Raw genomic sequence first — 16,628 nt, 5'->3', positions numbered from 1 at the left:
CTTGGGGTGGCAGTGAGGCTCCTCATCTCTAACCCAGAGCAGGTACAGACCCTGGCCCAGGGCAGCAGCCACACCTGGGAGGCAAGGGCATCTGAAGACAGGCGGAAAGACCACAGGCGCCCCTATGAGCATGGCCTTGGGTGGGTCGCCTTCCCCTCCCTTTGCAGAGCCTCCGTTTCTACATCCACAAATAGGAAGAAACCCCTATTTGCACGTAGCCTCGGATCTGAGATGAACACCGCGCTCTGACCTTTCTTTCTGGGCATCCCAGCCCCACAGCCCAAGGCGGCCCTGCCCGGCAAGTTCCAGAGTTACCTCGGTGCGCCCTGCAGGGCGGACAGACTTGACCCGCCTGGCCCATATGACCTAGTGGGTCCAGTGGCCTTGATTAAGCAGACTGCGCCCTTCCTGAGTCCCGCCGAGCCCCTGAGGCTGTGCACCCTGGAGTCCGGCACGGGACAGCCGTGTGGGGTGCAGGGAGCCCGCCAGGGCCTCTCACCTTGCCATCTTTGGAGACAGGTGGGCAGGCCGTGGGGTCCTCGAGACTCAGGTCGTCACCCAGCAGGATGGACGAGGACCTGTCTGAGTTCAGGGAGAAGGCCTCTGTCTCGGCCAGCTGCACCTGCAGGAGAGGTGTCGCCTCGGATCACCCTGGGGCTGCGACAGGGCAGCCTGGGCCTCGCAGCCTTGTGCCGGCCCCTCCCGGGTGGCCCATACCTCCTGCTTGTCGTGGTGACACTTCTTGCAGCCGGCGGGCGAGGGCGAGGCATAGTGGTGGAAGATGGAGCCTGACAGGTTGTCGATGATGGTCAGCTCCCCCTCCAAGGAGTCCTTGATGATTAAAGAGACGCTGTCCAGCCACAGGGTCTCCTAGGCGGACGGGGACGAGGTGGGGACAGCTGGCATTATCGGCCGGGTCCCGGGACTGAGGGGTGGGCGGGGCACAGCTGCCCTCCCTTTCTCTGTGCCCGTGGCCTGGGGCTGACCCCCTCATCACAGGGTCACCCCTTCTTGGAGCTGAGCGTGGAGGGGCCCCAAAAGGCAGAGGTCTCCGTCCGAGGCCTCGCCAGCCTGGCTGCCCTTGCAGCCTGGCCATGCCCGACCCCTGGTGACACTCGGGCCCTCTCTGGCCCCACCCACCTGGGCTGGGGAGTAGCAGCGCCGGCACCGGCGACCCTCGTTGTCACCCCCACTGCCCGGCCCTCCTGGCCCTTGGCCAGGAACGCCTGGGGAGGTGACAGGCGGCCTCGGGCTGGGGCCCAGGCCGTGGGCCATCTCGAGCTCGAGCTCGGCATCCATCTCGGCGTCCTCCTGAGCCTCCTTGTTGCTGTCATCCAGGTGTTTCATGAGCACGGCCACCACCACGTTGATGAGCACGAACTGGGCGGTGAGCACAAAGCTGACGAAGTACAGCGGCGACACGAACTGCAAGCTGCTCAGGCAGCTGCGCTCGTCGTGGGTGCAGTCCCGCAGCGTGTCCTGCGCCACCAGGAGGGGCCGGTGAGCGCGAGGAGCAGGGCCAGGATTCAAAGCCCCACAGGGTTCCCCCTGCCCCGTGCCCTTGGCTGGCTTGTGGGAGCACCAGCCTGCCTCAGCTTCAGGTCCCCGTTCCCCGGTGGCTCTGACCTACTTCCCCCCGACTGCACAGGGCTTCTGGTTTTTAGGGTGGCTCAGTTCCCACCCCACGACCCATGGGAGCTGCACCAGCCCGTGCTAGGGCCGAGAGCGGCCTGCTTCTCCCAGCCTCCCTGCACCCTGCCCCAGGCGCTGGGGCCATTCCAGCTAGGGCAGCTGGGGAGAGAGGGCCACAGGCCACCTGTCCCCACCCCAAGGACTTCCGGCGGGACCTCAGCTCTGTCCTCAGGCCAGGAAGCCTCTGCAGGTAACAGAGGGAGCAGAAAATGGCTGAGCCCGGGCACCGCGTAGGCCAAGGCCCCCTGGCCTGGAAGAGGCATGGCCCCCAGACCACTGTGGGGCAGCAATGCCCTGGGCTATGGGGTCCGTGCTCTCTGCGCCCCACATGCCCCTCCTGTGCAGTGGGGCATGCCCTGGGTACAGTGAGTAAGGTCAACCCCCACACTGGACTCAGAAGCCACCTGATGTCCCTGTCCCCAGCTCGCTACAGGTACCTTCATGATCCCATTCCAGTTGTCGCCAGTGGAGACCTGGAAGAGCGTGAGGAAGGCCATGCCGAAGTTCTCGAAGGTGGCGTGCCGGCTCATGCCCTCACACGGGTTCTCGTCATTGCAGACTGAAGGGGGAGATGGGTCAGCCCCTCCGGCTGCCAGAGCCCCCTGCAGGCCACCCTGCGCTGCATCCCTAGGATCCCCGCCGCAACCTTCAGAGCTGTACGTGCCTGGGCCCCACCCACATCTGGAGATACCGAGGCTCAGGCAGGTGGCTGCCAGGGCTTAGACACGGGAGCGTCCGGCTCTTCCTTCAACTAAGAATCAGTTCTGAGAGAGAGGATGGGACAAGGCCACCCCTCGGGACGCAGCGTCCTCCCCGAACCCTGTGCTGGGCCGAGTTTAGCATAAGCCCTGTCACCCGCTGACCCTGACCTGGCTTTTTTTTTTTTTTGGTTTTCGGTACTGGGGACTGAATCCAGGGCCTTCACACTGAGCCACCTCCCTAGCCTGTTTTCATTTTTTATTTTGAGACAGGGTCTCACTAAGTCCGGACGGGCTTGAACTTGCAATCCTCCTGCCTCGCCTCCCAGAGTGCTGGGATTACAGGCGGCACCGCCACACCGGGCTTGCCCCAGCCTTTCTGCTTGCTGGGCAGCACTGGCTCCCAAAGGACACTGGCCTGGGGCAGGGAAAGCGGGCTCCAGTGGAATCAGACCATAGGAGTCCACCACCCCTAACCAGGCTGTGATGGCCAAGGCTGCCACACAGGGCCCCACCCCTGCCCCGGAGGCTCCTCCCCCAGACGATGGCCCAGTGTGACAGGCGGGGGCAGGGCGGTCCTCAGGCCTCCTGCAGCCACTCACCCAGCTTCCCAAAGAGCTCCACGCCCAGCGCAGCGTAGATGAAGAAGAGTAGCATGAAGAGGAGGCCCAGGTTGCCCACCTGCGGAGAGAGGCGGGCTGGGCGGGGTCTGGGGCGGGGTGGGGCCCGGGCCGCACAACCAGGGTTGGGGCAGCAGCAACAGCCGGCTGCATGTCCACGCCTGCCACCCCGCGTGGCCTGCCCGTGGACAGGCAGGTCGGTCCAGCATGGGCCACAGGATAACAGTGAGATGCCCACAGAGCCTTTAGTGTGAGCCACTTCATTCCGAGCGCTTCACGGCCACCAACCATCTTTTATCCCAGCAATGTGGCAGCCATCTTTTATCCCTTCTTCTCAGAGGAAGGAGAAAACAGAGAGGTGAAGTCACTTACCCAGTCTCACACAGCCTACCAGTGGAGGGCCAAGGATGGAAACTCGGTGTGTGCACGCCTACCTATGTGCTTGGTAAGGTGCAATGGATGAACGGGACGAGGGAGGCAGGGAGGGGAGTCTCAGCTAGAAGGCCACCTCCTCCATGAGGCCCGCCTGGATTCCTCCAAGCAGATCAAATGCAGTCTGACAACACAAGTGTAACTTGTGCGTCTCTGTCCCTGTCTTCTATTGGTCTGGGAGGTCCCCAAGAGCAAGGACACAGCTGGATAAGATCAGATTTGCCTGACAGCCCAGCATAGGGCTTGGCCATGGATAGAAGTGAGTGCAGAAATAATGCAGGCCCGGGGCCCCAGCAGCCTCCTGCAAATGCAGCGCCCCAATCCCACGGCTCCTGCGAGAAAAGACGCCCCAGCCTCTGCACCTCGCTCAAATTTATCCACCCACCACTGCCGCTGATGCTAAGCTACACGACTTCCTATACCTCGCACGGTGGATAAGGTGAGGCAACCACGCACCTGCCCTGGAAATCAAATCCCTCCCAGGGCCCCGGAAGGCCCAGCGGACGCAATGGGAAAACGATCGCATTAATTGCTGAAAAGTAAACCCGTTAATCATAGCCTCTCGGCTCCAGAGAAGGGATCCTCAGGGCCACCCTGCCCTACACGTCAGGCTAATTAAATCCACTCCATTCATTAACGAAATGGATGCTTCCTGGGAACCTCTGAGGCAAAGTCTGCAGCCCGGCAGCGGAGAAGGATGGAGCGTGGCTGGGCCACACAACTCAGCTTCCTGCCCAGCGCAGGCCCTGGGGCTGGGGCCTTTCCTACCCAGGTCCCTTCAGCCTTTCCAGGGCCCCCTCCCTGTCCCCGGGGCCTGGGCGGCCACAGCAGGCTCCTCACCCCCACCCTGTCCCCAGCCTCTCCTCCACGCTGCCCGCTTCCTCCGAGGCAGCTCTGGTTGAGGCCCCGACAGGCAGACCTTCCTGTGGCACCCAGTGCCCACAGCTTGAAGCCTGAAGCCACTGCCCTGAGACTGAAGTTGCGCCCGACCTGGCCCTGAGGCGCCCTGCTGCCCGGTCTCCAAGCCCCACTCACAGGGCCTCTACACAGTCTGTTCCTGCCAAGGGCAAGGCTCTGTCATTGGCAGATCAAGGCTGCCTCCTCCTCACCTCTCAAAGCCCAAGTCCCGGGCCACCTTCTCTGAGGAGCCCTCCCTGCTGCACTCCCTCTGCATGGGGAAGAGCTCTATTCGTTTTCACTGAACTTTATGGAGAACTGAGGAAGTATCCAACAGACATGGGTGGCACAGGTATCAGCTCATAGCTTCCAAAAGGCAACCGTGTGCCCTGGGCCAGCTTGGCGCTGGTCCAGACAGACACGACAGGATGCTTTGATCCCAGCTCTAGGCTCAACTCACTTCCTGTCTGCATACCCTTCCCAGCCCAGCACCACCTCCATCTTCTGTGCATGAGGAAAACAACATCTCTTTGAGGGAGTGCCCTTGCCTTCCCTCCAGATCTGGCCAGAGCCGTGTCGCTTTCCCTTTATGACCAGGCTGCTGGGAAGCTCACACCACACCTGAGGACAGAACTCACTAGTGTCCTCGGCCCCGGTTCCTGAGAGAATTAACCCTGCTCCTACCTTCCCTGGGCTGTTGGTCTTTACCCTTGTTCGTAGTACAAAGACACTAAAGTTCGTTTTAAAACACTGAAAGTTCCTTAAGGCCCATGGAGTCACAAGGAAGATGTTAACAAGCAGAGGGCTCCCTTCAGCGTCCAGGCCACCCCGGGGTGGCGGAGGGGGCCTCACACAGTGGGGACAGGGTGGGGGTGCACTGTGACTGCAGAATCACGAGATCCCCTTCCCCAGGGGCAGTGCCTGTGCCCTCCTCTCCCCACAAGCACACTGCAGGTATCCACCCCCCACCCCACCCCCGACCCTGTAGGCCCCTGAGGGCATTCATTATTCGGGTCGTCTGCGTCTGCACAGGCTGGGTGCAGGAAGCTCCCCAAAAAGGGGGCAGGAGGGCCTCCCCCCACTCCAACTGCTTCCCCCAGGTCTGGGCAAGTATGGGGAGAAGGGTGTCACGGCCTGCATCCCCAGGACCCAACCCAATGCCGGCGGCACCCAGCAGGGCCGTGGGAAGGAGCAGCTCCTACCTGGGGTAGAGCCTGCACCACCGTGTCCAGCAGCGCCCGCATCCCTGTGGCCATCTTCAACAGCTTCAGCACTGTGGGCAACACCAGCCCGGAGGCTCAGCCCAGGCTGCAGGCACGCGCATGTGCAGATCTGGGTGCGGGTGTGCCAACGCGGAAGGGAGGCACAGAGGAGTGTTCAAGCAGGGGCCACTCCGGGTGCCTTACTATAAGAATACAGGTGCCACTGCGGGGTGAGTAGGGCTGTACATAAAACACACGCCACAGGGTGTGGATGTCAGTGTGAAAATGTCGCGGGGAACAAGGACGTGTACAGGCAAGTGGAGGGAAGGATGTGCTTGAGTGTGCCATTAACCATGATGAAGCAGAGATGACCAGCACGAGTGTCCAGGCCTCTTTCCTTCCCCTCTGGCTAAGTGGGACTCCAGTGTCACCCACCGGGTGGGTACTGGGCACCACCCCTGGGCATGCAGCAGTCTCAGGCAGGAAGCAGAGAGCAAGAGGACGTAGTGAGCACTGAGGCAGGAGGGCCTTGGACGTGTGAGCCACGGGGAAGAGGGAGAAGTGAGAGGGCCTCGAGGCGTGCCAAGGACCCTGCGTCCCTGTCGCAGTGCTGGAGCTATAGCACATCTTCCGGCTGGACGGGTGAGACCAGACCACACGTGGTGGTGTGATCAGGAGACACAGTGTGTCACAACAGGAAGAAGGGAGGTGGGAGTGTGGCGAGGCTGTGAACCCGCAGGCGGTGACGGTCCCCACCCCATCCTGGGTGCTCTTCTCAGGGAAGGGCAAGCCCCATCCTGCACCTGCCCAACCGCCCCCGGCCCCTCACCCCGGGCGATGCGCAGGACCCGCATGATGCGGATGATGGTGGGGTTGATGGGCAGTGCCGCATTGATCTCGATCTCTTCCAGGGTGATGCCCATGACAGACAGCAGCACGATGGCCAAGTCCAGCTGGTTCCACCTGCTCGGCCCAGCACAGGAGGGCAGGGTGGGTCTCAGGGACACAGCTTGCTGGAGGCAGCCTCCCGCTTCCTCAGCCTCTGGCTGTAGCCCACTGGGCTGTGTGGCCACACTCCCTGCACCCTCTCAGATGCCTCTGGGTCCTGCCCGCCCCCCTTCTACGGCTCACAGCTTCCCAAGCCAGGGCAAGGCAGCTAAATCCACACCTCTGGCCTCCCACCGGGGAGTAAGCAGGGGCTCTCACTGTGATGAACCAAGGTGATCATTTAAGTCTAAAGCTAGAGCCACCTGCCCCCTCTGGGGGCAGTGGTAGAGTGCAGTGGTCACTCTGAGCCACACTTGCTCATTCTAAAATGGAGAATTAGCATAAGGCAGACCTGCTATGCCTGCAGGGATGGAGGGCCTAAGAAGGGCCTGGTGGAATGCCCTGTGCCTGCTGCCTGACACCTCCTCACTTCCTCACCAGAGATACTGGTGGCAGCTGGGAGCTCCTGGTTATCAATGCCCAGGGTCCCTTCCTTATCGGACATTCCTCTAGGCATCCCAGGTCTCCCCAGGACTGAGTCCCCATTCTGCTGCCTTAACATAGCCCAGCCACTCACCGATCCTTGAAGAACCGTCGCAGGCCAAATGCCACCAGTTTCAGCACGGCCTCCAGCACAAAGACAGTAGTGAACATGTAGTTGCAGTACTTGAGGGCTGTCTCCAGGGACTACAGGGGGCAAAGAAAAGCATAATCCAGGCCCCATGTCCTGCCCCTACAACCTTCCTCCAGATGGAAAGTCTCTGCCTTTTAAGGGGAGAGTGTAGTCCATTCACATTTAGTACAGTGATTTATATTTTGTATTCCTCAATCTTTTGAATATATCAATTTATAGTATCAATTTATATTTTGTATGCTCTATCTTAACGTATATTATTCAATTTACATTGTTCCCTTTTCTTTATCGCTGTTGGTTTGGTCCAGTTGTTCCTCTTTGGAGCAGGATGGGTAGTCGTTAAGAACTCCAAACTAGATTGGCTAGATTTGACTCCTGGCTTGGGGTTTACTCCTTATTCACCATGTGACCTTGAGCAAGTGACTGGCCTCTCTCTTGGCACTTAAGTTTCTTTCGTTTTGTTTGTTTGTCTGTCTGTCTATTTTGTTCGAGACAGAGTCTCATTCTGTAGTCCAGGCTGGCTTTGAACTCACTATGTAGCCCAGGCTGGCCTTGAACTTGTGGTGATCCTCCTGCCTCAGCTTCCAGAGTGCTGAGATTACAGGCATGTGCCACCACACCCAGCGGCACTTAGTTTCTTAATATGAAAATTGTAGAAAATAATAGCACCCACCTCCAAAAGTTGCTGTGAAAATTAAATGAGCTCTTAGTCCAATGCTGGGCATGGAATGAATACTTGGTAAAGCGAGCAATAATTACTCCATGTCTTTGTGTTAACTTGGAAGTTCTACAATTAGTGTTCCTTTCTCCCCATGGATCCCTTCCCTTCCCCTCCATTCACAAGTCTTCTCTGTCATTTGAAACAAGCTACTCTTTCCTCGCCTGAAAGTTCTGCTCTCCCCACCTTTCCTATCACCCCACCAAGCCAGGGCTTTGAGAATGCCCTGCCCTGCAGAGCGCTGCATGTACCTCACCTGCAATTCTAGGAACTGACAGCTAGGGAGAGGACACTAACTGGTTGTGGGGTCCCAAAGCAATGGGAAGCTGGAGAGATAAAGCTACAAAGAATGGCTTTCACTCCAGATAGCTCACTTGAGATGTTAGTAAGAATTGCCTCCTCAGTATTCTATAGCCATGATGAGGAGGAGGCCAAGGAGAGAAAACAAAGAGACCGAGAAAAAGCAGCTGCTTTTGCTGCACCACTAAGAGAAACAGATCCCAGGTCTGATTCCCGGGGCTCCAAGAAGAACTCGACAACTGCATTCATCTGCTACCACTGTTAAAAGCCAGGCCACCTCAAGAGGAACTGCCCTAAGAGGCCCCATGGGCCATGCCCTGGATGCAAAGGAGACCACTGGAGATCGGTCTGCCCTCTGAGGTGGAGGCCCCAGAGCTCAGACCCATGCTACCAGTTAGTCCAACAGGAATGAGAGGGCTTGGGGCATGGTCTGCCTTCTCCCTCTGGCCAGACCGTCATCTCCATCGAGGAGTCCTGGGTAATCATGACTATGGAGGAACAAGAAAACAGCCTGTTGCTAGTCACAGGTGCAAGTCTCTCGGTCCTTCTTTTCAATCCTGGCCTTCCTTCCAGCCATCATACCTCAGTGAAAGGAGTCACTGGTGAGGAGGTAATATGCTATTTTTGACGACCCTTAGGCTGTAACTACTTATTAGATCCTTCTTGCATATCTCTGTCTTCCTGAGAAACCGCTTTGAAGATACCACCACGTATTACAGCAGCCATTGATATTTTCCTACTAATCTACCCATAACTGTGTTAAGTTTGTAATGTTCCTATCCTGTTTCATAATGTATGTTTATTATTATGTGTTTCCTACAACAACCATTGAGAATAGTTAATGATTTTTCAATAGGTCACTCATGTATAGCTCTATTTATTTTCTTTAGAAGCCACTTTGAAGATACCAAAGTATAGCACAACAACTCTTGATAATCTCCTACCTCTTTTGTCTCTAACTCACTATTATTTGTCTATTTGTTTTCCTGAGAAACTATTTTGTAGATAATAATGCATAAAACGATAACCATTGATAATTTCCTACCATTTTGTCTGTAATTTGCTAAGTCCCCACTATTATTATGTTATCCTTCTTTTATTCTTCAAAATAAATAAAAAAATAAAAAATAAAAAATAAAAAATTCTAGGAACTGTCCCCTCCCCCTCTCCTCCAGTGTCTGCTGTGGTGGCCGTGCCACCCCAAGCCCTCCGCGAGTCTCCCTACGGTCAGCTCTTAGTGGTGGCTCTGTGGGAGGTTCTGAGTGCAAATCCAAGTTCTAGTTCTGGCTCCACTCCCTGCAGCTGAGTAACTGAACCTCCCTGAGCCAGTTTTTACCTCTACACAGTCTAGACAGGGTTCCTCTGATTTTACAGTCGCGGGGAAGATCTAAGAGGACATTTACATAGCGTATCTTGCAACAAGTCAGCATTTAGCACACCACGGCCATCGTGACTCATGTTGTGGGCTGGCCCCAACATCACCTCACCCACCCGGAACCCGTGAGCTCCCCCTCTGACCTCTCCCTGCCACGCCTCTGTCCCATCCGGCCCATGCGCTGGGCAGGGCAAGACTGGCCCAAGTCTCCTCCCACAGCACAAGGCTGGGCACAGAGGGGTTTCTTAGTCCCTTTCAGTTGACCCCCCCCCCGTCCCACCCTGTCCCTGAGGTCCCTGGCCTCATTTTCAACACGGGACCTTGGGCTCAGAGGCAACCTGGGCTCACCGTGGGCTGGTTATAGTGCTCCAGGGACATGGTGACCACATTGAGGCAGATGATGAAGGTGATAAAGATGTCCAGGTAGTGGCTGGTACACATGGAGTGGATGAGCAGCCGGGTGGGGCAGTAGGTGGCATAGTAGGGAAGCCTCTGGGCTTCTGCAGGGGGCGGAGGGGGGAGTGGCACAGATCACAGAGGGTTGGTCCCAAGGGGAAGGGGACAGCACAAAGGAGGGAAAGGCAGAGTGGAGGGAGGAAGCAAGGGGGAACTCGCTGGTCCCCCGGCCCCAGATCCGATAGGCCTCCTCCCACCCACCCAGGGCACCCTGAGGGAAACAGGAAGATGGGGGACGGTGGCAAAGAGGGCAGGAACCAGGCTCTCCGCCCCCACTGCCACCAGCACCCAGGCTCTGCCTCTGCCCTCGGCCTGCACTGAAGCACTTGGGGGCCTCACGCAGGTGGGCGGTGCTATCACCCCCGGGCGCTAGGTAAAGGCTGAGGGACACTGTGCAGGCAGAAGCCAGGAGAAAGGGCCAGCCCGCAGGCGCAGGGGCTGTGTGCCTCGTTCCCTGGGCAGAAGGGCCTGGGGTCAGCACGGCCCACCCGCAGCCGCCCACTCACTGCGGCGCTTCTTCTCCAGGCGCCTCAGCCGCTTCTCCTCGCGCCGCCGCGCCTCCTCGGCCTCCTGGTGCTGCCGGCACTTGTGGAAGTTCTCCACCACCACGCCCACGAACATGTTGAGCACGAAGAAGCTCACGATAAGCAGGAAGGAGATGAAGTACAGCAGCATCCAGGGGTTGTGGTTGGTCACGGGCTGCGGGGAGCCAGATCCGGGCCTGAGGGGGCTGAGCGGGCCCCACAGCGCCACGCGGGAACGTGACCTCGCCAGGCCTGGTGGGGTGGGTGCCAACAGAGCCTGCATCCAGGGCGACCATGAGGGTTCCATAAAGTGGGAGGTGCCTACCTCGGGCCTGCACGAGTAAAATGCTCAGCAAAGAGCTCTCCTTCCCCGCTCCAACTGCTGCCTCCCAAACACATCTGTCTTCTTCCTTTCATTTCCCTACCACTCACTCACTCACTCAGCAAGCAAGCATCCCATCCACCACCAACCCACCCTCCGTCCAGTACCCACCTACCCATCCACCCACTCAGTATGTACTTGCTTAGCTACCAACTGCCCACCACCCACCCATCCATTTCCCACCCATCCACCCACCCATTCATCCATCCATCCATCCATCTATCCATCCATCCATCATCCACCCATTCATCCATCCATCCATCCATCATCCACCCATCCATCCATCATCCACCCATCCATCCATCATCCACCCATCCACCCATCCATCCATCATCCACCCATCCATCTATCCATCCATCTATCCATCCATCCATCCATCTATCCACCCATCCATCCATCCATCCATCATCCACCCATCCATCCATCCATCCATCATCCACCCATCCATCTATCCATCCATCTATCCATCCATCTATCCATCATCCACCCATCCATCCATCTATCCATCCATCCATCACCCACCCATCCATCCATCTATCCATCCGTCCTTCCTATAATCCTTCCTGCCTTCCACCAGTTTATGCATCCATTCAGAAACCAGGCAGTCAGGAGATGGGTGAGCTAAGCCTGGTGGGGTCTGAATGTGCACACGCACTGCTGGGGTGGGGACAGAACAGACAGGAGTGGAGGAAGATGCCCCCAAATGTTCTCATTCCCTCTGCATCACTACAAACCCCTCCACCTCCAGAGTCGAGCCGGGTGGGTCTCAGAAAGCCACCAGTCAGAGGCCACTGGAAGGCCTGAGGTTGCTGCCACCCTGACTCCTCCCGTGTGGGCCCTGTCCTGACCCGGAGACACTCCCTGCTCTTCTCCCATCGTCCTCCGGACACAGTTGGCCCTGGCCAGCCACGTCTGCCTAAAGTGCCTGCCCAGACCCAGACAGGACCTCTGCTCCTACAGGGATCCTGGGCACTGAGGTTCAGGCCTTCGCCCAGGCACCTGACATCCACCCTGACCACCTGCACCCAGTCCCCTTCCCAAAGCAGCATGGCGCAGAATCACCCATCTCCCAGGCGCCATAAGCAACCCGGCCATCAGGGGGCGCCACTCTTGCCAGAAGCCTTTTACTGGCTCCCTCTGCCCTCAGAATAAAATTCCTCCCCTAGCAGGCACCCTGGCCATGCCACCCGGGGTCCTCCAAACCATCCAGCCCCGCCTTCTCCTCCATCCACCCCGTGCCACTCACCTCTCATTCTACACCCGCCTCCAGCCTGCCCAGCCCCTCTCCTCCTGCCCTTGGCCCTGCGCCTCCAGACTCCCAGCAAAGAGCACCCCCTTTCCTTCCCTGCTCCAACTGCTGCCTCCCAAACACGCGTCTCCCTCATGTCATTCGCCTGCCAGGCAGGAGCCGGCCGGGCTCCCGCTCAGGGGTTTGCAGCACCCAGAGGGCAGCCCTGCCAGGGAAGGTTCGGGCCAGAACGCCTGGGGTGGCTGTGGCTGACAGTGGGGAGACACTGGGCGTGGGCCTCACAGGAACTCATTTCAGACCACTGGGCTCCGAAGACAACATGTCCCTCCCACTGTGCGGAGCTGCCTGGCCCCAGCCATGCCCACCTGCTGGTCCACAGCCACAGCGTCCAGCCCGTTGTACATGATGTTCACCCAGCCGTCCTTGGAGGCCAAGACAAAGAGGGACATCAGAGCCTGGAAGACATGGGGGAGGGTGCGGGGTGAGGGCCTGGGGCTGTATCTCCTCAGCTCTCCATCCTTCCTCTTGGAACACAGGGTGTTGCAAACCTGCCACGGGACAAGACTGCCTGGGTGGGCCCTCAGGATAGGGGAGCAGTCGGGGCAGACTGGGGCGAATTCTTGGGAGGCACCCAAGAGAGGGCCAAGATTCTCACCGAGGCACTGCCCAAATGGGCAGGTCCCCAGTGGGGGGGACCAAGAACACAGTGGGAACCAGGCAGGGTCCTGCCTACCAACTGGAGTACAAAACAAAGAGGGTGAGTTAGGGCTGGGGATGTAGCTCAGCAGTACAAGTGCCTGCCTAGCAAGTGCAAGGTTCTGAGTTTGATTCCCAGTACAAAAAAAAAAAAGAGTGAGCCCAAGCCAGGTCGCACACAGTTCCCACTGCCTGTCTGGTGACATTCCCATTTCACAGATGAGGAAACTGAGGCTCAAAGTAGTTACACCTATAGTGAGATGGTGCAGCTGCAAGGCATACCCACCTGTGGGTGACTAAACTGTCGGATGCCCTGGGGTGGGGGCTGAAGGCCAGGACCAGTGTCCAGTGAAGCTCTACAAAGTGCTGGGCAACCTCTGCACACCAGAGCTCAGAGAAGGGAATGCTCCCCTTACCCATTTTGTAGGACAGGAATCTGAAACTCCAGGAAGGCGCTTGGTTTGTGAGTCTGGGGCCGTCAGCACTGAGGAGCTGCCAGCGCTAAGGAGCGGGGCGGGGTAGGCGGGCAGCACTCACCTGGCCCAGGTTGTCGAAGTTGTACTTGTGGTGGACCCAGCGGTAGTTGGCGGCCACGCAGTCGGAGCGGTTGGTGATGTTGCGAGTGTCCACCCCCAGGCAGTGGTAGAATTTGCCCTTGAAGAGCTGGGGGAAGGAGGCAAGGTTAGTGCTCCCAGGGGGCGGGGCGCACGACTCAGGAGAACCTGTCCCTCCGGTCACACGGACCCAGGCTGCCCTGGGCTTGCTCATCCGGGCTGGGGTCTGTCCCGGCCTCTCTGCCGAGAACCACCGCCCCTGTGCCAGGTACAGCTGAGCCTGGCGGGGGCCAGCACAGGCGGCGGGTGCGCAGAAGCGTGCAGCCTCTGTCCTGGGCCTCCCCGTGCCCAGCCACAGAGCGCCCCAGCCCCTGCACAGCCTGGGCACCCCTCACCTGCACCCCCAAGATGCCGAAGATGATGAAGAAGGCACAGCAGATGAGGACGATGTTGCCGATGGGCTTGAGGGATGAGATGAGCGTCTCCACCACCAGCTTCAGGCCAGGGGCCCGGCTGATGACACTGGGGACAAGGGGGACCCAGGGGGCACTGTGAGCCCGTGCACGGCCAGGGCTGAGCCCCAAGGGAACAATGCCAGCAGCAAGGAATGGAGAGAAAGTGGCCGGGCAACTCAGGCTTGGCAGAGCAGAGCCGCCAGCTGGCTCAGACTAACACCCAGGAGAGCACTTACCCTCCCCCTCCCCTGAGGTCACGGCACAGGCACACCCCGGTCTACGCGTGGGGAGCCACCCAGAGGTGCGCAACAGTGTTGGGGTCACCTTCATGCCTGCCCTACCAGCACCCTTCACCCTCCCTCCAGGTCTCCCGGTTCTTCCCCCAGGAGCGGGTACTATGCTGTCTAGCAGGTGCTACTGGAGGTCTGAATATGCCCCAAAACAGGAGCGAGGGGCCCACTTAGACCCCGGTGATTTCTGGCACTGGGCAGCAACACCCTCCCCTCACCGCAGGGGGCGCAGGGTGCGCAGAAGCCGTAGAACCCGGAGGACTCCCAGGATCTTGGCTCCCCCGGCCGAGGCCACAGACACCACGATGTCGATGATGGACACGAAGACGAGGAAGCCGTCCAGCACGTTCCAGCTGCTGCGCAGGTATGCCTGCTCTCCAAAGTACAGGCCCAGCGACACCACCTGGGGACGGGGTGGGTCAGCTGGGACGGGTGGGGCCGATGGACTCCACCCCCGGGGGCGGGGCGACGGGTGGGGCGGGGCCAGATCAAGTGTTTCCCTCGGGGAGGGCGGTAGGCGGGGACACACGGAGTCAGGGCCTAGATGTTGGCAGCTAGCAGACCCAATCCAAAGCCGCTGCGCGGGGAAGCTTGGAGAGGGAATCTTTTCCTGCGCCCCACACCTGTAGCAGGTACCGCCGTGACACTGTCAATGTTCCTCCCTATATCCGCCTTCCAGGAGAGGGGACCCCCTCTGTGTCCCAGAAGCCCAACCCATGGGCTGGCACCCAGTGGAGGTGGTGGTCCTCTGGGGCCTGGAGAATGCTGCTGTGGGCAGGCCAGTGACAAGGCGGGTGGCCCTGAGCTAGGGGTGAGTGGTCCCAGTGAAGCCCAGAGAGACCTTCAGTGTCATCTCGCCCACGAAGATGGCTGTGAAGATGTAGTTGGACACAGTGAGAAAGATGCGTTCCTGAAAGAGATGGGAGATGCCGTGGGCCCCAGGAAGCTCACCTCTCCGGCTCGGGGGAGCGCCCAGGGGTAGCCAGGGGAGGCCCCTTGTCTCAGACCCGGATGGCCTTCTCCTCCCTGCCGTGCCCCCTCGGCCTGGCCCATTGCCCTACCCCGGGTCCCAGCACTCACGGTACTGCCAGCCTCGATCTGGGGCCGCTCCAGGGCGATGGTGATACAGTTCAGGAAGATGAAGGCCAGGACCACATAGTCAAAGAGCTTGTGGGCAATTATGGTCTGACATAGGACCCGGAACCTGGGCAAGGGACCCACGAGTGTCAGAGCGCCTCCCACCCTGGCATGCACACGGGGGACCAGGAAGGCCGAGAGGAAGTGACCCCTCTCTCCTCCTCCAACAGGTGCCAGCTTCGTACCTGCGCAGGGTGCCTACCTCAAGCCTCCTCCCCTGATCACACACCAGTATGGTGAAGGGGCCCCACCTTGCCCCTCCCCCCCGGCATTCAAGGCTTTCCAAACATGGCCCAAATCACTGACCCCTGTTCTCAGTACCAAGGCCCTGCATTGTCAGATATCTGCTCCCGCCCCCGACATTCTCTCAAGCTGCCCCCCACCTGGACCTCCTCCTCCTCTCGCTGTACCTACTGGACTGCTACAGTCCAGCACAGAGGGCCCTTCTGATCCTCCCCACGATGTGTAAGCATCCCAGGCCCCTTGAGGACCTGTGTGACCTGCTGCTCAGCACAGGGCTGCCCTACACCACAGGAGATGCCCAGGAAAACCCTGTCCAGGCATCTGGATGCTCACCCTCCCTGCAGACCCACCCTGCCCTCAACCCCAGGGTATGTGAGTGCATCGCTAAGAGCGCGCCCTCCCAGACATGCCGTCCCTATGCTCACCCACACTACAAGGCTGGCTGCTCCCACCTGTTCTCTGGAGAGAAGAGGTAGACGGACCAGTCCTCGCGGACCTCACACCAATCAGGCTTGTAGACGTCGATCATCTTGCGGATGCGGAAACACAGAGTCTGGCAAGAGGACAACCCGGCACGGGAGGGTCAGCAAGCTGCGGGCTCCGGATGACCCCAGCCCCACTGAAGACAGACGGGGAGAGCTTCTTTTCCGGGCAGACCCAGCTCCTCGGATCAGGCTCACCAGAGCCTCAAGGCCTCGACCACGCCCACCCTATGCCCCGCCCCTACCCTCGCCCCGTCGCCACGCCCCTCGGGCCCCGCCCCGCTCCTGGCGCACACTTCCTGGACGCCGCAAACCCCACTCACATAGTCGATCTCCTCCTCGTCCTCCCCGCGGTCCCGGCGGTCATCCATCTTAGTGAAGACGTCCTTGGCGATGCTGGGCATCCTGCCGTTACAGTCCTCGTGGCCAGGGCCCGGGCCCGCCGCCCTCCAGGCGGCCCGCGGGTGGGCGCCCACGGTGGGCACCAGCTCGGCCAGATCCACCGAGTCCCTGGTGTCGAGGGACAGCGTGCGGCGGTGGTGGCGGTGGTGGCGCGTCAGGTGGGTCCCGTGGTGCGCGTGGTGGGCGTGCGGGGCGTGCAGGGG

The 16,628-nt window shown here is 59.6% G+C and overlaps 1 protein-coding gene and 1 long non-coding RNA gene across 3 annotated transcripts in view; one reads left to right on the top strand and one right to left on the bottom strand.

Moving 5' to 3' along the window:
• Cacna1i (calcium channel, voltage-dependent, T type, alpha 1I subunit) overlaps positions 1-16,628 on the bottom strand; it is a 97,835-nt gene that overhangs the window by 6,006 nt on the left and 75,201 nt on the right. Inside the window, exons 17-34 of the mRNA XM_005379301.2 lie at positions 16,347-16,628; positions 15,994-16,094; positions 15,242-15,365; positions 15,003-15,071; positions 14,380-14,564; positions 13,812-13,938; positions 13,400-13,525; positions 12,532-12,621; positions 10,518-10,710; positions 9,904-10,055; positions 7,106-7,215; positions 6,371-6,504; positions 5,542-5,612; positions 2,993-3,071; positions 2,130-2,251; positions 1,141-1,479; positions 718-870; positions 500-622 (exon numbers count right to left, since the gene is read on the bottom strand). The exon at positions 16,347-16,628 is cut by the window's right edge and continues 18 nt beyond it. Of these exons, the coding sequence (XP_005379358.1) occupies positions 500-622; positions 718-870; positions 1,141-1,479; positions 2,130-2,251; positions 2,993-3,071; positions 5,542-5,612; positions 6,371-6,504; positions 7,106-7,215; positions 9,904-10,055; positions 10,518-10,710; positions 12,532-12,621; positions 13,400-13,525; positions 13,812-13,938; positions 14,380-14,564; positions 15,003-15,071; positions 15,242-15,365; positions 15,994-16,094; positions 16,347-16,628 (2,580 nt within the window). The remainder of the gene's footprint in view (positions 1-499; positions 623-717; positions 871-1,140; positions 1,480-2,129; positions 2,252-2,992; positions 3,072-5,541; positions 5,613-6,370; positions 6,505-7,105; positions 7,216-9,903; positions 10,056-10,517; positions 10,711-12,531; positions 12,622-13,399; positions 13,526-13,811; positions 13,939-14,379; positions 14,565-15,002; positions 15,072-15,241; positions 15,366-15,993; positions 16,095-16,346) is intronic.
• Positions 16,497-16,628, top strand: part of LOC102005131 — a 2,297-nt gene continuing 2,165 nt past the window's right edge. For both annotated transcript variants that reach the window (XR_001233049.1, XR_260114.2), the window contains exon 1: positions 16,497-16,583. This is a non-coding gene — a long non-coding RNA (uncharacterized LOC102005131). The remainder of the gene's footprint in view (positions 16,584-16,628) is intronic.

The sequence above is a fragment of the Chinchilla lanigera genome, unplaced genomic scaffold, assembly GCF_000276665.1.
Source record: "Chinchilla lanigera isolate Chin_1 unplaced genomic scaffold, ChiLan1.0 scaffold00012, whole genome shotgun sequence".
NCBI classification, from domain to species: domain Eukaryota; kingdom Metazoa; phylum Chordata; class Mammalia; order Rodentia; family Chinchillidae; genus Chinchilla; species Chinchilla lanigera.
Note: the sequence above shows the minus strand (reverse complement) of the source record. Positions and strands in the feature narration are given on the sequence as shown.